At 51.3% G+C, this 26199-nt stretch overlaps 2 protein-coding genes across 4 annotated transcripts in view; one reads left to right on the plus strand and one right to left on the minus strand.

The window, feature by feature from the left end:
* Positions 1-26199, plus strand: part of ACOT7 (acyl-CoA thioesterase 7) — a 110194-nt gene that overhangs the window by 4067 nt on the left and 79928 nt on the right. The window contains exon 1 of one of the 3 annotated variants that reach the window (XM_036064482.2): positions 8990-9249. The exons of 1 other annotated variant lie outside the window; for it this stretch is intronic. In XM_036064482.2, coding sequence (XP_035920375.1) covers positions 9080-9249 — 170 coding nt within the window. In that variant the 5' untranslated portion in view covers positions 8990-9079. Of the gene's footprint in view, positions 1-8989; positions 9250-24048; positions 24175-26199 lie in introns of those variants that run through there. One more of the 3 variants, XM_036064486.2, reaches the window with a different exon arrangement.
* LOC118518045 (uncharacterized protein C8orf88) lies at positions 19981-21710 on the minus strand. The gene is given in 2 exon segments (XM_036064489.2): positions 19981-20629; positions 20631-21710. Coding segments are annotated over 2 exon segments (357 nt in total). The 5' UTR covers positions 20700-21710; the 3' UTR covers positions 19981-20341.

Genomic DNA, 26199 nt, shown 5'->3' on the forward strand with positions numbered 1-26199 from the left:
GTGGTAGTCCACCAGCTCCCTGGTTTCAGTCAGGCCAGAAGTTGCTTTTTCCCGTTAACCTTAAAAATAAAGCTGCCAGTTATTTTACCAGTCAAAAAAAAGGGGGGGGGGTTATTCAGGAATTGCAGGGCCAGGAGGCTTACAGCAAAACCATAGGCAAGCCCGGAGAACAAAGAGGAACGCTGTTTTATGTTGGAGAGGGGGACGTTCTGAAGGTGGGTACGAACAAAAAGTCTATTGGAGCAAACTGGGAGTTCAGAGTATAGTGGCTTCTCATTGGCCGAGGTGTGACAGACCCCCGCTGGCTGGGCTGTTGCCAGGGCAAGGGGAAAGCTTTCTTCCTCCTGCTGGGTGGCACAGTGGGCGCTCGAGCGCTTGCAAGGAGCTGCCGCCTTTCGCCGCTGCCCGGCCGCTGACGCGAGCGGCGGGGTGTGAGGGCTCCCCCTGCCGGCCGCCCGACGCCACTCTAAACCAGCTCTGGGACGTTCACGGCCCTGTGCTGGGGGCTTCTGCAGGCGGGGCCCAGACCCGGTGACGACACTGTGTGCCTCCAGGTCCACGGGGCCTCCCTGCCACAGGTGTCCTGGGGAGTGGGATACATATGGTCACCCCCCCCCCCGCTCCCACGGACCACCTACATCCGAATAACTGAGGAAGCTTGTTACAAATGCACATTTTCTGCAGGCAAATTACACTTAAGTAGAAAAACAACAAAATGCAGATTTTAAAACATTAATGAGATACTTGGGGGAACTTGAATAGTCCTTTGAAACTTAAAAGATACTAAGGAATTTCCAGTTTTTTAAAGGTGAGATCATTGTAGTTCTGCTTTTTTAAAAACAGACCTTATACGGTATGATGTACATACAATCAAATGCACCTATTTTAAGCTCACTGCTCACTGAGTTTTAGCAAATGCGTACACCCACAGAATGACCACCACAGCTGTGACACAGAACGTTTCCATCACCCCCAGCAGTTCCTTCCTGCCCCTTTTCGGTCAGTCCCTTTCCAACCCTGACCCCTGGCAAACAGGTCTGCTTTGTATCACTCTGGTTTCTGCCTTTTCTAGAATATCACATGGGTGGAATCATACACCTGGAACTCTGCTTGTGAGCACCACTTCCTGTGTGTCCTTCTTTCTTCTCACTGCCTAGTTGCGTTACCTGCGCTTTGTTCCTCTCTTCTCCAGTCAGGGAACATCTGGGATCTTTCCAGCTGTTGGTGATTGTGAAGACAGTTCACAAATGCGGATCTCAAAACTTTTAGGACACCACTGGGGAAACTTGAACACTCACTTGGTATTCAATGACACCAAGGAATTGGTGTTATATTTTAGGTGGGATAATTATTTTGTGGTTCTGTTTTTTTTTGTGTGTGTGTGTGTTTTTTTTAGATTTTTATTTATTTGACACACAGAGAGACAGCGAGAGAGGGAACACAAGCAGGGGAGAGGGAGAAGCAGGCTCCCCACGGAGCAAGGAGCCCACTGTGGGGCTTGATCCCGGGACCCTGGGATCATGACCTGAGCCGAAGGCACACGCTTAACGACTGAGCCACCCAGGTGCCCCTGTGGTTCTGTTTTTAAACGGAGTCTTTCTCTTTTAGAGGAAATGCTGAGATATTTACAAATGCCAAGCTGTGATGTCTGAGATTTGTTTAAACTCATCTGGAGTGGAGGAGGGGGTGGGAACAGAGAGGAAACAGATCATCTGAAACCAGAGTCGACCAGTGGAGCTATTTGGTGGGGACTCCGGGATTCATTTACTTCTCTCTGCTCTTGTAAGTGATGTTTTCCACAATAAAGAATAAAAAGACGGGGGTGCCTGGGTGGCCCAGTTGGTTAAGTGTCCGACTCTTGGTTTCGGCTCAGGTGGTGATCTCAGGGTCCTGGAATGGAGCCCCCAATCGGGCTCTGTGCTCAGAGGGAAGTCTGCTGGACATTATTTTCCTCTCCCTCTGGTTGCATTCCATCTGTCTCTCTCTAAAATAAGTGAAAAAAAATTTTTTTAAAGATTTTATTTATCGGAGAGAGAGAGAGAGAGAGAGAGCACAAACAGGGGGAGGGGCAGAGGGAGCAGCAGACTTCCCGCTGAGCAGGGAGCTGGATGTGGGGCTCCATCCCAGGACCCTGGGATCATGACCCAACCCGAAGGCAGACGCTTAACTGACTGAGTCACCCCAATGCCCCCATAAATAAAATCTTAAAAAAAAAAAAGGAAGGAAAAGACAAATAGCCTCTTGAGTCCCTACTCCAGACCTACAGCTTTTGCGTCATGGGGGCCCCGGGTGCCAGGGATCTGCATCTTCCTCAGTGCTCCACTGGGGCTTGAGGGCCACTGTCTGAAGTAGGGATGGGAATTTTCCACTGTGTTCTTGCATCCTCTTTTCTCAGCTATGACCCCTGTGCTAGTTGGCAGACTCCCAGCCCTCCCGACACCTGCCATGCAGAACACCCTTCCAGCCCAGGTGGAGCTGTTCATCCCTGCTGGAGGCCCGGTCTGGACTGATGGGTGGTCCTGGAGATGAGAATCTTGGGTGTGTTGCTCACAGTCCCACCCATGTCCTCCTGTTAACTTTAAAAATGAAAGTTTTTTATCAGCAAAACTGGATTTATTCAGGAAAAACAGAATTGCAATTCAGGACATTTAAGCTATGGAAAGACCATAAGCAAGTCCAACAGACAAAGGAGAGGAACATTATTTTATGGAGAAGAAGGGGGAAGTCAGGAGGGGTGGTTCTGAATGAGAGCTCGGTGATGACAGTTTCTCATTGGCTGAGCTGCAGGAATAGTTGATTTTTTTGTAGAAAATTCAATGTACATCTTTTCCTGTTGGGGTCCTTAGTTGATGTTCTTTCCTCTTGATGATTCTTCTCTGGGAGTCTGTAATCCACACTTCCTAGAACTGACGTTGAGTGGCATGGCTCACCCTTCTAGCCTCCTGACTCCACTTGGTTTTACTTTATTAATTTTCTTTTTTCTTTTCTTTTCTTTTTTTTATTATGTTAGTCACCATACATTACATCATTAGTTTTTGATGTAGTGTTCTACTTTATTAATTTTCATGCCGTTTTGTTTTGTGTTTGGGTTTTTTGGGGGGGAGGGGCAGAGGGAGAGGGAGGGAGAATCCCAAGTAGGCTTCATGCCCAGTGCAGCACCTGATACAGGGCTCTGCCTCACAATCCTGAGATCGTGACCTGAGCCGAAATTAAGAGTTGATCGCTTAACCGACTAGCCACCCATGTGCCCCCATTTTTTAAAAAAAGATTTATTTATTTATTTATTAGAAAGAGGGAGAAAGAGAGAAAGTGCTTGAGCAGGGTAGGAGCAGAGGGAGAGAATCCTCAAATAGACTCTCTGCAGAGCGCAGAGCCCAACTTGGGGCTCTATCCCAGGACCCTGAGATCATGACATGAGCTGAAATCAAGAGTTGGACGCTTAACTGACTGAGCCCCCCAGGCACCTCTTATTCAGTGGTTTTGTCCCTCAGTGCCAGGAAAGACCTTTCCTGGTTGTCACGTCCTACATTGGAGGGGAATCATGTGGCAGTTGGGAACCCCTTAAGGCCATATTTGAGAAACGAGGAAGGTCAGAAGGGAGGACTCCCAGGCACTTCCCATCTATACTACGTATTTATCAAGACCACAGCATTGGAAATCAGCTCCTTCCTGGGTACGTCATTTTTACAAAAGTTTCGCAGGCAACCAACCACAAAACTTAACATATTTATACAACAGAAGAAGTAACACAACAATTCCAAATTGTATGGTGATTCCATACCAGGACTCGAGGTCTGAAAGTAGCCAACTGAAAATATTTATTGGTACTGATTCTGACTTGGAGGAAAAAAATTCTCCCTCCAGAGTCATGTGTGCCTCCTGGAAGTCCCTGCTGAGAGCTGCAACAAGAGCAGAATAGTGCACACCACTGGGGTATGCTGAGAGAATGAACCTAGGACATTTGGTAAGACACAGTGCAGGTCTAAGCATGAAGCAATAGCTAATGAACTTTTTGCAAAAATAGTAAAACTTCAAAGATGTACTAAAATAGTATTGTTATCTCAAAAGGACGGTTTGCAAAAACAAATGTTATCCAATAAGACAGCCTGTAAGGTCACAAATTCAGAGACAGTGAATTTGGATAAGAACCCAGAGTCAAATAATAGTTCAGATGAAAGACTTTTGTGACTCTTGAACCTTCTAATCCTTCGGAAAAAGCAAGTGAAAAACTAATTTGTCACAGGATCATGATGAGGCTGTTTCTGAAAAAGGCCATAATCAAAAAAAGAAAAAAAGGTTTCCCCTTTTTGCAGGAGCCTGGGGAAATGTGGATGAGGGCATTTTCTTTCTATGAAAGTAAGAGTAGATGCAGACAGCGTGGAGAAGGCACCCAGGCCTGGTCCGGACAGCTCAGGAAAGCTGTCTGATGTCATCTGTTTCACGGCTGGGAAGCCCCTGCTTTCAGTCACCAGCCAGTGTGTGGGGCCGGTCAGGGTTTGGTGCTTCTCCTAGATGTGTCCTGTGAATCCAAGAGGCTATTCCTTGGAGTTTGGTGGCGCAAGGGCTGGTTAGCAGTGCCTGGGAAGGGCATTTCCAGCAAGGCTGAAGAGTCTTTGTGGAGGTGCGTCAGCCAACAGACGAAATCTCCAGGTTGCAAGGTGTGATACTTAAGGTCTCCCGGGAATGAATGGTGAAAAGGTTCCTCTACAAAACATGGTTATTTTTTTAAAAGATTTTATTCATTTATTTGAGAGAGAGAGCACGAGTCGGGTGAGGGGCAGAGGGAGAAGCAGACTCCCCACTGAGCAGGGAGCCCGACATGGGGCTCGACCTGAGCCGAAGGCAGACGCTCAACCGACTGAGCCACCCAGGTGCCCCTATTTTAATTTTCTGAAAATATATTTTTAAGTGATCTGTACACCCAGTGGGGGCTTGCCCACAACCCCGAGAGCAAGAGTCACACACTGCACCAACTGAGCCAACCAGATGCCCCCTACCAAAGCCTGGTTATTTTATTTATTTATTTTTTATTTGAGATATATATATGGAGAGAGCACATGAGCAGGGGGAGCAGCAGAGGGAGAGGGAGAAGCAGACACCCTGCTGAGCAGGGAGCCCGGGGTGGGACTCGATCTCAGGACCCGAGCCGAAGGCAGACGCCTAACCACCGAGCCACCCAGGCGCCCCTGGCCTGGTTATTTTTAACAGATGCAATTAGGCCTTTAAAATATTGGAATGTATCTCCTTTTTCGACTATGGACAGGAGGCAGGGGCCAAGTGCCCTGGATGACCTGTGACTTAGCTCAAAGGGTGAGAGTCTACATGGTCCAAAGGGTGTCAGTCTGAGATTTAGAAGGACCAACAGCAGTGCTTTCAGCCAAGGTGTCTGGAAGCTCTCTACAAATTTTGCCAATTGAATCTTCATAGTGCCTTTAGTGTGTTTCACTAACCTTGAGGATTGAGGGTGGTATGCACACTGAAATTGTTCTAAAACTAGCCAAACAGCACAGACTTGTCGAAGCACCTGACTGGTAAAATGGGTTTCCTGATCACTATGAAGTCTGATAGGAGTTACTCAGGTAGGGATAATCCTTCTGAACAGAATTTTTTTTTTAAGATTTTATTTATTTATTTGATAGAGAGAACGAGTGGGGGGAGGGGCACGAGCCTGACTCGGGACTCTGGACTCGATCCCAGGAGTCTGGGACCATGACCTGAGCCGAAGGCAGACGCTTCGCCGACTGAGCCACCCAGGCGCCCTATTTGAACAGAATTTTAATCACAGAAGAAGCAGTGGCCTGCCTAAAGGGAAAGGTTCAGGCCAGTGAGAAAATATACGAATTGTGACTGACATTTCTATGAGACAGGAAAAGCTTTATAAAATCCATTTGTGTGACCAGGTTTCCGCAGCTTTGGACAGGTGTGTAAGTGAAGTAAGCACTCTTTGTCTTTGCAGACTGTTAATATTTCTCCACCAATACTGGTTCATGAACACTATAATTTTGTCAGTAGACCAGTGATTTAGTGCATATACAGAGGTAAGTAGTGGGAATTTTAGAATTTCTGGTAGGGCCAGATTGTTATTGGGTCCAAACCAGAGTTCTCTCTTTTAATTGAGCCAACAATGATTAGATTTCCAATACTCTTTTTCCTTCTCTGGGGCCAATTGTTGGGTTATCGCTTGTTGATTTTTCCAAATTATCATTTGGAACAACATCCCTTTTGGACCCCGACAGAGATTCGGCTGTGGGTTTCCTTGACAGCATCATTTTTGGCAGAAATATCAGTGAGGTGGTTTCCTTTGGTCTCCAGGGAGTTGTGTCTGGAACACCCAGGAGCCTTGATCGTAGCCAAAGCAGCAGCAAAAGTGTGGCATCTGATAAAATTTTTTTAAGATTTTAAAAATTTATTTATTTGAGAGAGAATGAGAGAGAGAGCGAACACAAGTGGGGTGAAGGGCAGAGGGAGAAGCAGAATCCCCACTGAGCCAGGAGCCCGATGCGAGGCTCGATCCCAGGACCCTGGGATCATGACCTGAGCTGAAGGCAGACGCTTAACCGACTGAGCCACTCAGGAGCCTGATGGGAGCCATTTTTAATTCTATTCCCATTCAAGGTAAGGAAACCTCACTGTTAACCATTCCAAAGTCATGAGCCATGGCGTCCCAACTGTTGGTATAAATGCTTGCGGTTTTACCCTTGCATGGTTTTACCATACAGGGATGGTTAAAGGCGATCCCGTGGTTATTTCCTCAGTGCCCTGAACTAACAGGGTAGTTGGTGGCAGGAATGGCTGTGAGGCCAGGGGGACTTCCCTGGGCCACAGGATCTGGTTGTTGGCTATATACCCTGTGGGTCGATGATGGCCCCCATGTTTTTGTGGGTGAGGACTCTTAAGGCATTCCCTCCGCTCTCATTTACACAGAGGAAAAAGGGAAGTTAGTAATTAAGATGTCTGAGGGCAGGGGTCTTATTAGGCTCTTCTTTAAAGTCCCCAAAGTTGTGTCTTCCTGCTCTTTCATTTTTTAATTTTTACTTTTATATTTATAGTAAGCTCTATGCCCAACGTAGGGCTTGAACTGATGATTAAGAGCCGCATGTTCTACTGACTCAGCCAGCCAGGAGCCCTTGATCTTTCCTTTTCTTAGTAAAGCATGTAGCCATTGACCCACAAGAAAGACCTTTGGAATCCCATTTCGACTGGCCAGCCAATTCAAGAAAACTTTGTAATTGGCACTTAGTTTTGGGTTTTGGGAAGTTCAGGAACCCTACCTGGGTTGTAACATAGTTCTTGTTATGAGATGAGGTTTCCTAGTATCAAACCTGTTTTGAGCAAACAGCAATTTTTCTTTGGGGATTTTATGCCCTTTAAGGCCAAAAGTGATACAGGTGGATGCCATCTTCTTGTGAAGAGATTTGAGAAGGGCAGTGGAGAAGCAAATCATCTATGTATTATAATAAATAGAGCCTACAGAAAATTTTTGTATCATCCAAATTAGCTTTTGAGATTTGTGAAAAGTAAGGACCATCTGCGAAACCCTGGGCCATTACTGTTCAGATGTATTTACGTTCTTCCCAAGTGAAAGCAAAAAGATAATTGGCTCTCCTTATTAACTGGAATACTGAAGATGCACTGCATAGATCAAGTGCAGCAAGAAAACTTGCTTTCTCTGGGAACGGATGTCAGTAATATACAGGGGTTTGGAGCAACAGGGTGCCGAGAGATAACCATGTTGTTTATTGTTCGGCGGTCCTGGACAATCATACCAATCCAAAGAGGCGCCCCGTTCAGTTTTGACAGTTTCAGGGCCATGGGTGTCCAGTTTAGTTTTGAGAAAGTAAGTTTGGGGAGATCAAAAGTCCACCGTCATGGCCACTGAAGTTCTAAATTACATTTGGTGAAGTCGGTCCATTTAGTTAGAAGTGTGCATGAGGAGGGACCATGGTTTTTAAACATAAAACCAACTGTGGTCCCATAAGTGGGGGACAGTGCCCCCAGTTTTGATGACTGGGATCCCATTTCTTAGAGGTTTGTCTCTAGAGCAGAAGGAAAAATTCCTACACAACACACTTTCAACAGGAACAGCCCGGTTCCAAACAGAAGTCAGACCAAAGGGCAAGCGAGTGAGTTCTCACAGAAAGGCCAAAGCCCTAAAATAGATCCTGGATAAAGCCAGGGGAGCTCAAACACAAAGACGATGGAGCTTGAGATGCAGGAGGAGACTTGCCCTCACAATCCAGGGTCAGCAAGAAAGCAGTGAGCCAGTGGGCCTTGGGCATCGGCACCTGTGTGTCCACCAGCCTTGGAGTTGTTGGGGGTCTCTTCTGGATCCCATTTCTGATCGCCAAGTAATGGTAACCTTAAAAATAAAAAAGTCCATTATTTTACCAGCAAACATGGGTTTATTTGGGAAGAGCAGAGAATTGCTATTTGGGACAAGCAGGCTGTGTGGCAAAGCTGCGGGCAAGCCCAACAGACAGAGGAGAGGAGCCTTCTCTCACAGAGAAGGGGAGGAAGCCCCCCCCCCCCGGAGAAAAGCCGGAAAGCAGGAGCTCAGGCTGATGACGGCTTCTCATTGGCTGAGGTGCCGGGGGGCGGGTCGCATCCTTGTGGAAGATGCAGTGCGCGTCTTTTTCTGTTGAAGCCCTCGGCTGATGATTCTTCCCTGGATGACTCTTCCGTTGGCAACTGTAATTGTCCTGGAGTGGCCTCCCCTGCAGCCTCCTGACTCCACTTCATGTGTTTTCCCTTTAGGAAAACTGCTGTCCCACAGATGGGCTGTGGCCTTGTTGTCGGCAGCCCTCCTTTGCTTAGGAGAGAGCTGAGCTCGATCACTTCAGGCCGAGTCATGAATTCCTTGCATCACTGGGATTTCAGAGAAACACTCTGTGAGACATTCCCGGAAGCAGAACTGCCAGTTTGACGTGGATAGACAGAGGAGGGGCATCCCAGGAGGAGGCTACCGGGAAAGGGAGACCTGTAGGGAGGGCTCTGGGGGCGGGGGTCAGGCCCCCTGGGAAGACAGGACTGGAGGCTGCTAGTAAGCCTCGTGCTGGCAACGGGGCCGACTTACTGCAAAATGAAGCTGCTTGTCTGTGCTGTCCCCCTCCGGGCGCTCGCCAGGCAGGCAGCCACCTGGAAGCATCTGGGGCCCAGGAGCTCCCAGCATCCCAGGGAGAGATGCTGGGCTTCCATGAAGGCTCTTGAAACCAGGTCTGATCTGCTGTTTCGACCCTGTGTCACTGGAAGGTAGGATGACAGGGACATTTCTGTGCCCACAGCGATGGCATCTTCCACTCTGGTGTCCCGTGTGTAGGGCAGACTGAGCCTTGGGCTGCATGACTCAGGATTTATTGTTTGTTTGTTATTTTATTTTATTTTATTTATTTTTTGACAGAGAGAGAGGAAACACAAGCAGAGGGAGTGGGGGAGAGAGGGAGAAGCAGGCTTCCCGCGGAGCAAGGAGCCTGATGCGGGGCTCGATCCCAGGACCCTGGGATCATGACCTGAGCCGAAGGCAGACGCTTGATGACTGAGCCACCCAGGCGCCCCAGGATTTATTGTTAATAAATGGAATGCTCGGTGTTCAGTGAACTACCTGATTGAGCATGCCCACTGTGTGTTCATCTGAAGTGGAGACCTAGCGTGTTTTTTGGCCAGGGACCACTCCGAAGCTTTGTCGGAGGCATGGGCTTTCGGGATTGGCGGGCTCTGGGCAACGGGGCACCTTTGAGGGCTTGAGGCAGGTGTGGAGATTCAAGTGCTGTGCCTGCTGACAGCTGGGCTGGCTCAGCACTCCTTGGGCACACACTGCCAAGGAGTCTGGGGACATGTGCATTCTGCTGTCCCCTGGGACAGGGGGTCAGGCTGTGATTTTGGACCAGCAGGCTTGTCCAGGGCAGGGGGAGCTGTCCTTGCATGATGGGCTCATCTTTAGCAGTGTAACCTTGTGCTGCTTTCTTTCTTTCTTTCAAGATTTTATTTATTTATTCATGAGAGATGAGAGAGAGAGGCAGAGGGAGAAGCAGGCTTCCCAAAGAGCAGGGAGCCTGATGCGAGACTCGATCCCAGGGCCCTGGGATCATGACCTGAGCCAAAGGCAGACGCTTAACCATCTGAGCCACCCAGGCGCCCCTTGTGCTGCTTTCCGTGGCCTTCCTGTATTTATTTCAAACTTTACAGAAACTTTGTTCAGTGGGTGTATTCCACCCCCCTTCTTTGTACCAGCTTTATTGACCTAAACCTGTGTTCCATATGACTCATCCACTGAAGTGTACAGTTTCACTAGCAAAAAATTGGTTTATTCGGGACTAGCAGAGAATTACAATTCCGGTCGAGCAAGCTCTTGTGAAACCACGGGCAACTCTGGAGAACAAAGAGGTTGCTTTTATAGAGGGAAGCGGGGGAGGGGGGGGGTGGGCTCTTGTAAACCGGAAGCCCATTGGAGCGAACTGGGAGTTGGAAGTGTCGTGGCTTCTCATTGGCTGCACGGTCTCTGACGGGCTGTGCGGTTGCTGGAGCCGAGAGCCTTTCTCCCTCCTGCGGGGGCGGTATAGGGGGGACCTGGGGGATCGCTCTTCCTGGTGGGTCTGCAAGCGACCAGCTGTGGGGTGTGAGAGCGGCCCCTGCTGGCCTCCCACTCCGTTCTAAATGAGGCTTATTTATTTTTCATTTTTCATTAATTTAATACATTTTTATTAATTTATTAATCCCCCCAATCTCTATTCTTTATCGGTTTGTCTCTTCTGGACATTCCAAATAAGTAGACTCATGCAATATGGTGTTTTGTGTCCGGCTTCTCTCACTGAGCATCCTGTTTTCAAGGTTCATCCAAGTAGTAGCAGGTGTCGTGCTTCCTCCGGGACTCACTGTAGGGGTACATACCACATTTTGTGTATCCACTCATCAGTTGATGGACATTTGCTCTGTTCCCACCTTTCAGCTACTGTGTATAACTTTACTGTGCACATTCCTGTCCAGGTTTTTGTGTGGGCATATATTTTTATTTCTCGAGTGTATACCTAGTGTGGCTTAATAAGAAATGTATATTTGGTCTTTGTCCCTGGGTCCTGGCACAGAGTTCCTAAAACACTTGAAATTTCCTGTGTGATAGTATGTCTTTGGTATGCTAATGAGATGAGTGATAGCTGGGAGCCCATTAGGTAGCTTCAGGATGGGTGGGGGCTGGTAGCCAGGATGACCCGGGCAGGGCTAGAGGGTTGGAACCCTCAGCCCCACCTCCTACCTGGAGGTCGGGGGAGGGAGGGCTGGCAGTTGAGTTAATCACCAGTGCCCCCATGACGGGACCTCCATAAAAATCCCCAGCAGTGGAGTTGGGAGATCTTCTAGGTTGCTGGACGCCTGGAGGTGTGGAGAGGGCGGTGTGCCTGGTTCCCACCCCATGCCGTGTCCTGTGCGTCTCTCCATTTGGCTGTGCTGAGCTGTATCCTTTAGAACAAACCCGTAAACGTGAAAAATGTGAATAAAGCGTTTGCCTGAGTCCTGTGAGCTGCTCCAGCAAATTATCCAACTGGAGGAGGTTTTTGTGGGAACCCCAATTTCTAGAGCCAGTTTGTCAGAAGTACAGGTCGCCTGGGGCTTGAGAGTGGCATCGAAGTGGGGACAGGCCTGAGCCCTTGAACCTGGGGCCTGTGCTAACTCCGGGCTGTTAGTGTCAAAACTGCACAGAATTGTAGGACACCCAGCTGGAAAAAAACCACCACACACTGGGTGTCAGAGGTGGTGTGAGGAAGGCCAGCCCATCTGGGAGTGGAGTGCTGGGTCATAGGGTCACTCTGTGTGGAAGCTTGGAGGAGCCACCACTGTGTTTTCCGGCAGTGCGGGGGGCAGGGGGTCCCCCATCCTCCTCGGTGCTAGGGAGCTGCCTCTTGGGTTGCAGCCTTCCTGGCCTAGGTGGCTGAAGTGGCATCTCACTGTGGCCTTGATTTGGTTTCTCTGATGACTGATGACGTCGAGTACCCTTTTGTGTGCTTACCAGACACGTGTACGTCTTGGTCTATTTAGTTTCTTTACTTGTTTTTCATCTGGCTTCTTTGTCTTTTTATTATCGAGTGGTAAGAGTTCCTTCTGTATTCTAGATACGAGTCCCTCCTCAGATACATGATTTGCAAAGATTCTCTTCCGTTCAGTGGGTTCTCTCGGCACTTTGGACGCTCTGCCTTGAAGCACAGAAGTTTTGAATTTTGATGTAATCCAATTTATGTTTTTTATTTTCCGGCTGCTTGTGCTTTTCATTGTCGGATCTGAGGAACCAACGCCAGATCCAAGGTCACGGAGCTTTACCCGTGTGTTCTCTCTCAAGACTTTTGCAGTCTCAGCTCTTGTTGAGGGCTTTACCTATTTTGTTCTTCCTCATAGATGGTGTGAGGTAAGGGTCCAGCTTTGTTCTTTTGATGTGGACACGCTCCTTTCTCCAGACGGGGACGGGCTCTGTGAGTCCGAGGTACTTGTCTGGGTCCCAGGCTGAAGCCACAAACCTGCCCCACACCCCCGTCTCGTGCCTGACCCTGAGGACAGAAGCAGAGGTCCACCAGTGGTAAAAGTCGTGCCCTACAGAACAAAGAGTGTTCATCACCCAGGTGGTTTCATTTCAGCAGTGGGCCGGGCCTCCTCTTGGCTGCGTAGGATCTGAGGCTGGGTCTGCATGTTTCCCACTTCCCTTCCCAGAACACCAGCCCGCCCCCTTCTGGCCTTTCTGACCTCCTTACTACCCCCCCCTCCCCGCTGCAGTGTGCTGTGACCAGCCTGTCCCAGGGCAAGTGGCGGGCTTGTGGTGCAGGCCTCCTGTGGGGCAGGTCCCCACTGGAGACCTTCCACGGCCATGCCGGACCGCCGGAACCCCTTGGTGCCCTGCACGTCCTCCCTGAGGCCCCGTCTTGCTGTAGCCAGATCCAGCGGGCACGACTGGCCATCAAAAGTGTCCTTAAAACCCTGGGAGGAGCGAGGTCGCCTGTAGCAGTCGTGCCCTTGAGTGGGCACCACGGCCCTGCAGGCACGTTTAACTGGGCATCAGATGTGTCAGGCAAATCAGAATTTTAATCCAAATGGGGGAGGTCACGCTCAGACTGGGAGGTGATGTACAGGGAGAAAGAATTGCTTTTGTAAAACTAGTTTTCCCACCCTCTCGATGTGGAGCAAAGCCTCCTGACGGCTGACGGGGGGCAGCACCCACATTCTGAGACATTGCCCTGGCTCCCATCTGCACCCTTCATGCTCACTCAGCTCTCAGCTCCAGGGGGCAGAGGCCCCCCTGCCCAGTTTTACAGATAGGGAAACTGAGGGCAGGAGTGACCTGCCCGCGGTCAGCACAGTGGACACTGGAGCCTAAGTCTCTCGACACTGAGTTCTGTGTGTCTCATCGCCTGCTCAAGAGAGAGGCAGGTGATGGCTGCCCCTCCAAGCTCCAATCCACCAGCCGCCCCGGACATGGCCTGGTGCTGACTTTGGTTTATGAATGGGTAGTATTAACAGTCTAAGACGTGATGTGTCTCCCAAACTCAGCATGAGGCCGAGAACTTCTCTGAGCCTCAGGGAAAGTGCGTGCCCTGATGGCCCGAAGGCCAGGGTGTTGCTCGCCCTGGGTCAGGGAGAAGACCCTGCCTAAAGTACCCGGCCCCAGAAGATTTATCTGGTGGGTCTTCGAAGCGCAGCTGGTATATGTGCTTTGCTGTCACTTGGAATGGGGGGGGGCTGGGGAATGCTTCGGGGGTGTTTTCTGATTCCTCACCTTGTGTCCTGGCCTGCCTTGGCACCCCCCAGCCGTCTGTAGGGGGCGTGCTGGAGATGGAGGCTGCTCCCTCTCCACCTGTCGCAAGTCCCCAGGCTTCCAATTCCAGTCTCTTCTTGAGCCGGCTAAATATTTCATTACCCTTTGGGCACTTAGCAGGTGGGAACTTTAGCCTTGTAACTGATCAGGGTGAGCAAGGGTGGGTGGCTATCATTTTCAGTAAATGCCACACTTGCTTTGTGTGTTTCTTTGCTGTGCAGGTGCCGTAGTCACTCAGATGTGCCTTGTATTTGGAATCCAGAGCTTTAACGGCTAAAATGCTTTCTGGAGTCCTTCAGTGTCTCAGGGAACCAGATCCTGTTGGATTGATACTCTGCCTCCCTGAATGACAGACTGACACCCCCCCCCCCAGCCCTGCTCATGTCTTGTGCTTATAAACATCAGGCCCAGGGGGCGCCTGGGTGGCTCAGTTGGTTGAGCAACTGCCTTCGGCTCAGGTCATGATTCTGGAGTCCCGGGATCGAGTCCCACGGGCTCCCACGGGCTCCCTGCTCAGCGGGGGGTCTGCTTCTCCCTCTGACCCTTCCCCTCTCATGCTCTCTGTCTCCCATTCTCTCTCTCAGATAAATAAATAAAATCTTAAAAAAAATAAAAATAAAAAAAAATAAACATCAGGCCCTTAGAGGTGGGGACACCCACAAGCCAGCCTGAAGTTGCCTGATTAACCCACGGCATCTGAAACATATTGCTAATATTCTTTTTTTTTTAAATTGAAGTATAGTTGACACACACTATTATATTAGTTTCAGATGTACAACATAGTGATTTTACATTTATATACATTACGAAATGCTCACCAGAAGTGTAGTTACCATCCTTCACTTACAGAGTTGCTGCGATATTTTTGACTATATTCCCTATGCTGTACTTTACATCCCTGTGACTTATTTATTTTATAACTGGAAGTTTGTACCTCTTCATCCTCTTCACCTATTTCTTCCACCCCCCCCCCACCTCCCCACTACTTTGTTCTGTGTTTATGAGTCTGTTTTATTTGTGTTTGTTTTGTTTTGTTTTTTAGATTCCACATATAAGTAAAATACAGTATTTGTCTTTCATTTATTTCACTTACCAGGATACCCTCTATCCAGGTCCATCCATGTTGTCACAAATGGCAAGATTTTTTTCTCTTTAATGGCTGAGATTCCTCTGTGTGTGTGTATATGTGTGTATGTAACACATCTTCTTTATCCATTCCTCTATGGATGAACACTTGCTTCCAAATCTTGGCTGTTGTAAAAAATGCTGAATTAAACATCGGGGTGCACATACCTTTTTTGAATTGGTGTTTTCATTTTCTTCTGGTAAATACTCAGAAGTGAAATTGCTGGATTGTGTGGTATTTCTTTCTTTCTTTTTTTTTTTAAGATTTTATTTATTTTTCAGAGAGAGAGAGAGAGAGCAAGTGGCCGGCAGAGGGAGAAGCAGGCTCCCTGCCGAGCAAGAAGACCAATGCAGGACTCGATCCCAGGACCCTGGGATCATGACCTGAGCTGAAGGCAGATGCTTACCTGACTGAGCCACCCAGGCGCCCCTCTTTAGGGCTTTCTATATACAGTATCATGTCATCTGCAAATAGGGATAGTTTTATTATTCTTACAGATTTTAATGCCTTTTAAAATTTCCTTTTCTTATCCCGATTGCTGTGGCTAGGAGTTCCAATACTCTGTTTTGGTGAGAGTTGTCTTGTTTTTGATCTTGGAGGAATAGCTCTCAGCTTTTCACTGTTGAGTATGATGTTAGCTGTGGGCTGGTCCTATATGACCTTTATTATGTTGACGTATGTTCCCTGTATACCCACTTTGTTGATGGTTTTCATCAGGAACAGATGTTAAATTTTGTCAGATGCTTTTTCTGCATCTGTTGAGATGACCATTTGGTTTTTACCCTTCATTTTGCTAATGTGGTGTATCACGTTGATTGATTTGTGGATGTTGAATCATCTTGCATCCCTGGATCAAGTCCGACTTGATCGTGGTTATTGACCCTTTTAATGTATTGTTAAGTTCGGTTTGGTAATATTGTGTTGCGGACTTTGCATCCATGGAAAACATATTACTTATATTCTTAGTTCAGCCATATCCAACAAGAATTTTTTTTACTTGATTTTTGTTTAATTGCTTCCATGTACCTACTAAATTTTTACATTTATTTTTATATAATTAATACAATATAGAGTAGAATACAGTTAAAGAGTGCAGTTAGTATTGTAAGAAATTGCCAAAATGTCTTCCACAGTGGCTGCACCTTTTTTGCATTCCCACCAATGAATGAGAGATTTTGTGGCTCCACATCCTTCCAGCATGTGGTGTTTTGTTGGTGTTCCGAATTTCGGCTGCTCTAATAGGTGTGTAGTGGCTTTAATTTGCAATTCCCTAATGACCTATGAAGCTGTGCATCTTCTCGTGCTTATCTGGCATCTCTGTCTTCTTTCATGAAGTGCCTGTTCAGATCTTTTGCCCATTTTCATATTGGGTTGTTATTGTAGAATTTTAGGAGTTCTATATTTTTTTAAAGATTTTCTTTATGAGAGAGAGAGAACACAAGCAGGGGAAGCAGCAGATGGAGAGGGAGAAGCAGACTTCTGCGGAGCAGGGAGCCCGATGCGGAGCTCGATCCCAGGACCCCGAGATCATGACCTGAGCTGAAGGCAGACGCTTAACGACTGAGCCGCCCAGGTGTCCTGTCGCCTTATTCTCTTAACCATGTATTGTTTGGGTCCCTCAGCTGACCAGTGGCAGGAGCTCATTCTGCCAGGCCTTCTTCTAGGGCGAGGGGGCCTAGGAGACAAGGTGAAGTGTCCCAGCTTCCGGGAGCTCTCAGCTCCGCCCTGACCCCCATGTTGCAGGTGAAGAACAGACCCTGGAGGTGTGGTGGCTGACTTAGGGACACTGGCAGGTGTAGCACAACCAGGACTGGACCCCAGACCTGTGTCTCCTGGCCCACTCGCCATGGGCATTTCCTTACTGCCTCTTGGGGGCACCTGCCAATGTGGTCTGTGAGTTGTGCCCAGCGGGATGGGCCGTTTGATGCCCAGTGTGTTGGGTGGGGCTGTGGTTGTAGGGGCTGAGAGGGTCACTCCCCTGTCACCTTGGTCCCTTCTCTGTCGAGGTCCGCTCTCCCCAGAGCCACTGCCATTGACTTGACTGTCTCTTGGGGGCAGCCTCCTTAAAATTCAGGGGAGTGTGAGAGCGAGCCCTGGCACCGTTTGACTCAGATGGCCACACTGGCAACTGGCCCATGCTCTCGGTTATTCTGGAGAAGTCCTCAGGACCTGCTCAGCTGCCCGCTTCAGGCTTCACTGCTAGTCCCCTGGGTGTGAAAGAGGGCCTTGATCCGTGCCGTGGTGGGACTGGACTGTGCTGGGCGGGTAGGGCGCTTAGTGAGGCCTCCTTCCCCCTCTCCTGGGGGTTGCGGGCGCAGAGCTGGTGCTGAGATGCTGGGAGCACCGTGCTTCCAGCACAGGGACGGCGCAGCTCCCGGGGGACTTGGGTGCGGTTGCCGCCAGCTCTCGGAGAAATGGGCTGAGTTCAGTAAACTCTCCCAGGGCCAGTGGCTACAGTAGAAACCCAGGGTGTTTGCCACCAACATGGGATTCTCCACAAGGCAACCGCGGGGGTAGGGTGCGAGAGATGTTTACTTACTTAAATTGTTAAGGTATAATTAATATGACAGCACATACTTAATCTGATGAATTTGACATCTGTACGCACCTGGCAAACCATCACCCTAGTCAAGGTAACAACTGGCCCTCACGTTAGGAGCTCCCTTCTATCCCTGGAGAAGCCCTGGCAGCCACTTACCTACATTCTGTCCTTGGAGATCAGTTTGCATTTTCTAGAATTTTATAGAAATGGAACCACACAGGATGTGCTTTTTTTCTCGGCCAGCCTCTTTCCTTCAGCATGGTCACTTTGAGATTCATCCATGCTGTTGCATGGAGGGGTGGCCCGTTTCTTTTTATTGCTGCATATATTCCATCGTGTGGGTGGACCGCAGTCTGTCTATCCATTCCTGTGTGGACGGGCATCTCCGTCGTCGTCAGTTTGGGACTGTGACGAGGAACACCCCCATGAACATTCGTCAACAAGGCTTTGTGGGGACACTTGCTTTTCTCAGTCGGAAGGGCAAGTACCAGGAGGGCAGTGCCAGGTGATGTGGTAGGTGTAGGCTTAACTGTTTAAGAAACTGCTGACCTTGGGGAGCCTGGTGGCTCAGTCGGTTCAGCACCCGACTCTTGATTTCGGTTTAGGTCATGATCTCAGGGTCATGGGATTGAGCCCCACCTTGGGCTCTGTGCCAGGGTTGGAGTCTGCTTGAGATTCCCTCTCTCCGTCTCCGTCTGCCCCTCCCTGCTTTTGTTCTCCCTCTCTCTGAAATAAATAAATCTGAGGAAACTGCTGACCACTTTTCCAAAGTGGGGTGCCACTGATTTCTGACAGCAGAGCGCGGGACTCCCGCTGCCCTCCACATCCTCACCGACACTTGCTATGGTCAGTCTTCTAAATTTTACCTGTTCTGAGGTGTATAGCAGTATCTCCTTGTGATTTTAATTTGTATTCTCCTAATGTCTAATGATGTCAAGCATCTCTTCATGTGCGAATTTTACACCCACAGATCTTGTTTTGTGAAGTGTTTGTAAAAAAGCCTTTTGCTTCTGAAAAAAATTGGGTCATTGGTTTTGTCACCGTGAAGCTTTGAGAGTTCTTTTTGTGGTCTGGACATGAGTCTCCGTCCTTCCTGCCTCTGCTGGCCCCAGGGCGGGAACTTCTGTGGGAGGGCAGTGGCCCCTGACTCTAGGAAAGACCACTGGGGGTTTTCTCCAGTTCTCCGTTCTGAGTGCCCTCTGATCGGTTAGGCTGATTGACCTTTGAGTTTGGAGTTGTGTCTCTCTCACGTCCTGCCTTTCTCCTGGGCTCTGGTCTGTGGCAGCTCTTGACCTTCTCCAGCTTCCAGATGCCTTGAAAGCTGAAGAAAACAGCTGCCACAGATGTCTCAGAGAAATGGAACCTTGCTCGTGCGTAGGGTCCCCGGAGCTAGTTGACTGCTTAGTATCAGAAGCTCTGAAGCCGCCGCCTTGTCCAATGCGCGTGGTTTTCTTTGGGCTCAGTTCTGCGAGCTCTCTCCTGGGCCTGAGTGTTTGGAGGTCTTGCCGAGGCCAAGAGTTCTGGAAGCGGAGGGGTGGGCCTGTTTCCCCGCAGCGGTCTGCAGCCAGGTGTTGTGGTGACCGCTTTATTGTGCTGTAACTCGCATCCCGTTCGTCCCTTTAGTCTTGAGTGCAGGTCCGTGTTTTCTGGTGTATTCACAAGCTGGGGCAACATCACTGTGATTTAAGTCCGGAACATTTTCTTCACCCCTGAAAGAAGCGCTGTGCTCTTTAGCTCTCTCTCCCCATTCGCCTCCCCCAGGCCATGGCTCCGCCAGTCAGTCCGCTTTCTGTGTATGGATTGGCCTGCTCTGGACATTTCGTGTCAGCGGAACCGTGCCCTTTGTGATGGCTGCTTGCTCAGCATCGTGTTTCCAGGATTCTTCCTCATGGTAGTGTGCATCCGTACCCGATTCCCTTTTATAGTCAAATCCTATCCTGTCGTGTGCATGGACGGCATTTTATTTGTCTGTCCCTGCGTGATGGGCACCTGGGCTGTTCCCTCCTCTTTTGGCTATTAGGGTCATGTTGCTGGGAACCTTTCCGGACATCTAGTTTTATCATTTAAAGTGGTTCTTGGGGGGCGCCTGGGTGGCTCAGTCGTTAAGCGTCTGCCTTCGGCTCAGGTCGTGATCCCAGGACCCTGGGATCGAGCCCCACATCGGGCTCCCTGCTCCGCGGGGAAGCCTGCTTCTCCCTCTCCTACTCCCCCTGCTTGTGTTCCCTCTCTCGCTATGTTTCTCTCTGTCAAATAAATAAATAAAATCTTTAAAAATAAAAAAATAAAGTGGTTCTTGGGTGGCACCTGGGTGGCTCAATTTGGTGAGTGTCTGCCTTCGACTCGGGTCATGATCTCCAGGTCCTGGGATTGAGCCCCGCATCGGGCTCTCTGCTCAGTGGGAAGCCTGCTTCTTTCTCTCCCTCTGTGATCTCTCTTGCACTCACTCTCTAATAAATAAATATATTTAAAAAAATAGTTCTTGGTTAATTTACTTATTTATTTTTTAGCAAATACTTTATACTTGAGAATCTTTATAGCTTACATTTCCATTCCATTATTATAAGAGCTGAAAAACAAAAAATTGCAAGTAGCGTACAAACTATAAATACAGCCTTCCCACTTTACTAACCAAATTCTTACTTTCCAGTGTTACTTCCCAATTTATGCAGGAAACTGCCTGCAAAGCTGAAACTGGTTAGAAAATTCCTTATAGTTTAAAATATCTTTCTCGTTTTAGGAGAAACCAAATACCCAACCATCAAAATTAAAAATAAACTGAATTGTCACAGTCCATTACTGTTATTGTTACTAGATCCACTTCATTTGCAGGTGTCCAAAATAGAAAACGAATAATTCTTTATCTTCAAATTCATCTGTTCTTAAAATGCTACTTAAAACTTTGGTGGTTTTCTGGTTTTTGAAGTACAATGGGATGATCAGGCAGAAAGTCTGGTTTTTTCCTGTGGATGGAAACACTTGAGAGCTTCAACAGGAAATCTCTGCTGTATTTAATTCTCTCTTTTTTAACGGGAGACTGATGTCGCTGTCGTTCATTATGACCTTGAGAAAAAGCTTGCATTCCATTCGTCTTACATCTGCTAACTCCACTTGGTAGGCACTGGGTGTTGCATGATTATTCATTTTGAAAGTTGAAAGGCAATACTGCTCCGGGGGGGAGAAGTCAGATGATGAGCAGGTCTTGCTGGCTGAAGCAGTTTACCAATCAGTTTCTTGGTTTCCATCATCACAAAGACCTTGAGGTTCCATACGCCTCAAGGTCGGGGGGGATTTCAGGGCCGCAGTGTCGCCATGCTCAGCCCACACGCGCGACCCAGTGCCCCGCTGCCGGGAGGGGAACGGCTGCTCAGAGCCGGGGGTGGCGGGGGTGGCCGTTCTTGGTTAACTTAGAACATGAGAAACCACCTCCTGGTTATTCCACTTTGTACTTATTTACTCGGAAGGCTGGCGAGGGACGCGTCCTCTCTGTGGGAAGTTGGCGTGGCTGTGGAAGTGATGCACGTCCTCGCCGCTTTGATCGAGCTGTGGGTGGACTCGTAGGTATTTCCCTGGGTTGTGTCACTTCCTGCAGATTTCCCTCATTGCATTTCCCTGTTGGGTTGGTGGTTTTTTTTTTTTTTAAATCTCACTTCTCCTGGTTTAGGGTGTGTGCATGTACCCAGGTGTTAAGTAACTGAGCCTGCCTGTCATTCAGTGGATCGTTCCAAATCTGAAGGATGTCTTCCCTCGGAGGAGAAAATAGGGAGAGAACTCCATTTGGGTCTGAACTCTGCGGTGGGTCTCAACTGTCCTGTGGATGGCGTTTCTCAGTCACGGGTTTGGGTTTACTCAGCCACCCGAGGCAGCATCCCCGGCCGGCGCTGGAGGACTTCTCCATGAGAGATTGCTCACTCCCGTGTGGCCGCTTTCAGGATTCCCCGCGGGCCCCGAGAGGACTGTTTCTCTTTAAGCCAGGCTTGGAGCATTTTAATGATTTTCCCATAATTGAGAAGGAACGTGGCGGGGCAAGTTGTGCCTGCTTCTCGTCCCTGAGTCATCACCCCATCACCCGGGGGGTGTTTTGCCGGGAAGGATGGCAGGTCTTTGCAGCGTGCGGGAGGCTGCGTCGCCCCTGGCCCAGCACCCTCTGGGGACGCCACCTCGAAGGTGCTGAATGCCCCGTCCTCCAGGTCTGAGTGGTGCGGGCCCGGGGCCACCCTCCTTGCCTCTGCGGGCCTGCTTTCCTCACAGGTAGAAGCTGGGGCTTGAAGTGAGTAATTTCCAGCATCTTTTTTGACTCCAATTTCCTGTGATTTTAACGGATCTGAAAAGGTCACGGACACATGCAGTGTTGGGAGTGGCGGGTGGCCGCTCCTTACCTGGGGTGGGCCGCGTGCCCAGCACCCCCAAGGTTGAGACCAACGGGGAGAGAGAAGCCAGCGTTGCTTAGGGAGGCGGCCATGCCTGCGTGAAGGAATGGGGCCAAGTCCAAAGGGCACAGCATCCGGGCTGAGGCCCCCCCTCCGAGTCCCACCTGGCCGGGGCTCGGGAAGGGACGAACAGAGACCATGCTCGTGCTTCGGCGGGGTGCATCCCTGAAAGTGTTGAGGAAGGGAGCTGACGAGGCCTGTCTTAGGGAGAAGGCCAAGCTGTAAGACAACTGTGGGATGGCTGGGGGTGGGAGGGCCTGGAGGGGGCCCTGGTTGTGGTTCTGGGTGCCTGGACACATGGCTCTGGGATGCCCCGTGGCTAGAATGGACACCCATGACCTTGGGGGCCTTTTCTCTGACCGGCAGGTGATAGATGGGCTTGACCAGACCCAGCACATGGCCCACTGTGGTGATCTGGATCCTGAGTGGCCTGTGGGGGCAGCACTCTTGGCCTCTTCCAGGGGAGGGGAGTGGGGCCAGGCTTCTCTGGGCAGGGAAGGCAGGGGGAGGGGCAGGCTGCTGACCAGGTGCACACGGGGCCTGAGCGCCCAGCTGACCCGAGGGGACCTAGGGTGGGTGGGGTGGTGGCCTCCGTCCATTCTGTGTCTCCCAGGCACTCGTTCGCTCTTTGATTTGACACCTGTTCACGGCACTTTGCTTTGTGTCCTGCGTGGTGCCCGGTCCTAGGGAATAGCAGTGAGCAGGATGGCCCTAGGCCCTGCCCTACGGGAATAGTCCTCGGGCCTGCCTGCAAATGGGGTCACTTCTATTCAGGATGAAGCACCGTCACAGACAGCTGAGGAGCCGAAGGAGGTCTGCCTTCCTGCCAGGGCCCGCATCGGGCTGTGTGGGTGGGGGAAGGCTTTGGGGAAGGTTTTCCGCCCAGACTCTGCCCTGACTCCCCTTCCTCCAGGTAAACATTTCGGGTGTGGTCGGTGGGCCCGTCCGAACCCCTTCCCCTGCCCAGCTTCCAGGCGCTAAGCTGAGACAGCCTTGGCCCTTCCTGCCCCGGCCGGCCTCCCTATGGAACCCGCCGCTGTGGTGGTCAGTCTGGAATTTTGCTTCTGTCTCCTTTCACAGAAAGGTGGGAGGACTTGGGACAATGGTAGTTGTGCCTTTAGGAGCACTTGGGCCGTATTTTAGGGAGGACGCCAGGAGCTGGGAGCATGCTGGGCCTTTGATGAGTGAGAGCGGCCACAGGCTGAGTTTGCCCGAACCTCACTGGTGCTCTGGCCTGTGGTCTCTTGAGCTCACTGCGTACCGGAGTTGCCCACAGGCGAGGTGGACCAGTGCCCAGGAGCCAAGCCAGGTCGGCAGTTTTCAGGAAGAGTGCCCTCACGTGCCCTGCATGGGGGTGGCACTGGGCGTGGGAGCAGTGATTATGCATCCAGCCTCCTCCCCCGGGGCTGCCACCGTCACACCTGCTCCCCGGCCACTCTGATGGCTTGCCTTCTTTCTTCCCAACACCCCGTGGGAGGGGAGAAGGGCAGGCCCTCCCTCGGAGACGGAAGGTCTGCTCCTGGCCGCCTGGCACCCTAGAGGGGAGGAGACAGGTCTGTGTGGTGGCGGCGGCCGCAGGAGAGCAGGGGCTGGTGGAGCTGCTTCCCCCGCCCACTTCCCTTCCAGTGGCTCACCTGGGCCCTAGAGGGGAGGAGGCGGGTCTGAGTGGTGGCGGCGTTGGCCGTGGCCGCAGGAGAGGGGCTGGGGTGGGGGGGGGGTGGAGCTGGCTGCTTCCCCCGCCCACTTCCCTTCCAGTGGCTCACCTGGCCCCTAGGGCTCTGGGAGGTAACCGTGGGACAGGTGTCGGATGCCAACCCCTCTGGGCAGGATGTTGGCTCTGCCCCTGATGCGGCCCCTCACTGTGCCTCTCCCGCTGGCCTGAGACCCTCCTCCCCTGTCTGTCTCAGGAAGCTCGGAAGGCTGGCAGTGGCTCCGGCCTGGGGCCCCGCCTTTCCCGAGACCCTGGACAAAGTCTGGGTGGGCGTTTGCCCTGTCTCTCGGCCCCCATCTGCGTGACTTCTTGATCTTGTGGCACAGCAGCAGAAGGGCTCAGAGATGTGCTTCTTCTCCACTGTCATTATTTACAAAGCGAGGTTTCTATGACAACCGGCTTTTGGTAGACTCCTCGGATTGGTGAGGCAGCCTCTTCCTGGTTGGACTGGGCAGCCTGGCTTGGTGGGGACTTGGGATGGTGCTTTTGGAGGGGGAGGGTGGGTGGCTTGGCTGCCACTAACCTCCTTGCTTCTCTCGGGACCCAGGACGAAGCAGCGGGCATGGCTTCCCAGTTGAGCAGGTACCACCAGTCTCGCGCCCCCTCCTTCTCTTGTGGGGGCCACTGCCGCAGATCGTCTGTCTGGGGGCACTTTGACGGGGTCAGGTGGGAGAGGGGATGTGGCCCCTGTGTCCGGTGGGTGGGCTGGCCGGCTTCACGGGGCCAAGGACAGCTGCCTGCTCTGGTTCTTGCTGTCTGCGGATGTTAGGTGGGCCTACAGCTGGGATCGGAAGTCCAGCCCCCGCGTGACCTGCCCTGGGCTCCCGGCAGGGTCACATCCTGAGTGCCTGGAAGAGGCCAGCCGTGAGGCTCGCACTCTCCCTCCCGGCTGGAGGCCTCGGGATGGCGGCAGCTGCTTCTCTCGGCAGCCTTGCTGCTCCCGGTGCTTCCCTTTCTCTCGCCAGCCGGGTTCTGTGGTTGTGTGGGGCGCCGCTCTGCTTCCTGCCGGCTCAGCCGCCCCTGCTCTGGGTTCTTGGGATCCGTGGGTGCTGGTCAGCCGGCTGCCCCTGGAACCTTCTCCCGGTTCATTCCCCTGTCCCGGCCAAAGTGTGAGCTGGGCATTCGGGTGTGATTGGCACCTCCCACTCCTGCTCTGGGGCCTGGACGAGCCCCAGGGACTTTTTCCTGGCCCAGCCATTTCTCCGTCCCTGCCTCATCTAGGGGCTGTGGTGGGGGCTCTGCGGTTGAAGGAACTTTGCTGGAACCTTCTTAGGCAGCAAGTTGGAGAGGATAAGCGGCGTCACTGGGGCTTCCGATTGGCAGGGTCCCCCGTAGAAAGAAGAGGTGTTCACCTGTGCCTGCTGGGGATCGGCCCCATCCCCCAGCCCACATGGTCCTGGCACGTGCCTACCCCCGGGCAGCCCCACAGCTCCTTTCCCACCAGGAATGGCACCGCCTGCTCTTCCTTGTCTCCCTGCCAAGGTGGCGGCTCCCTGCACCGAGCACGAAGGAAGCTACTGCTGTGGGTTAGTTCAGGGCAGAAGCTCCCTGGGGTTGTCCCTGCCCAGGACAGCCCTCGCTGCCCAGCAGGGACCGGCCCAGGGACCTTTGGCCCAGTCTGTGAGGTGTCCTTAGCACTGCTCTGCAGGCCCCCGCCTGGACCACGGCAGCAGGCCTGGTGGCTCTGCCTGTGTTTGGTGCAGGTGGAAATCCCAAGAGGACTTCATCTGTCCCGGCAATCCGGCTGGGCCTGGTGCTGCCTGCTACCTTCTACCTCAGAGAGCTATTTTAGCGTTCACTGTTGGATTGAGGACCACGGAACTCATGCTGCAGTGCTGTATTTTATCTTATTTTTTTTTAAAGATCTTATATATTTGAGAGAGCGAGTGAGAACAAGCAGGGGGAGCGGCAGAGGGAGAAGCAGGCTCCCCGCTGAGCAGGGAGCTGTACTCGGGGCTTGATCCAGGACCCTGGGATCATGACCTGAGCCGAAGGTAGATGCCTAACCGACAGAGTCACCCAGGCGCCCCTGCAATGTTGTATTTTAGCAGGGACATTTTGGTGTCAGAGTCAGAGAGGCCGGCTCCATGCTGGGGGGCTGCGGGAGGGGTGGGCAGGGCTCAGCCCCGGTGCTGGGGCCTGGCCTGGGCTGGCCGGGCTCGGGCCGCAGGGGCTGAGTGTTCAGGCTCGGGCTGCAGCCACCACCCCAGGTCCTGTGGGGCTCACCTGTCACTCACTGCTGTCTTCTGTGTGTGGGGCACCGCCCCCCTGACTGTGGGCGTCCTATGGCTGCCATAACCAGTGACCACAAACTGGGTGGCTTAAAACAACAGAAATTTATGTTCTCACAGCCTGGAGGCCACAAGCCCCAAATCCCGACTCCCCCTCCAGTTAGACATTTCGGGTGTGGTCGGTGGGCCCATCAGAACCCCCTCCCCTGCCCAGCTTCCGGGCGCTAAGCTGAGGACAGCCTTGGCCCTTCCTGCCGGCCTCCTTGCTTGGTGGGGAGACTGCTTCTCCCTCTCCCTCTGCCTTTCCCCCTGCTCCTGCTTTCTCTCTCACTCTAATAAATAAAATATTTAAAAAAAAAATGGGAAAACAAAATTT

The sequence above is a fragment of the Halichoerus grypus genome, chromosome 5, assembly GCF_964656455.1.
Source record: "Halichoerus grypus chromosome 5, mHalGry1.hap1.1, whole genome shotgun sequence".
NCBI lineage: Eukaryota > Metazoa > Chordata > Mammalia > Carnivora > Phocidae > Halichoerus > Halichoerus grypus.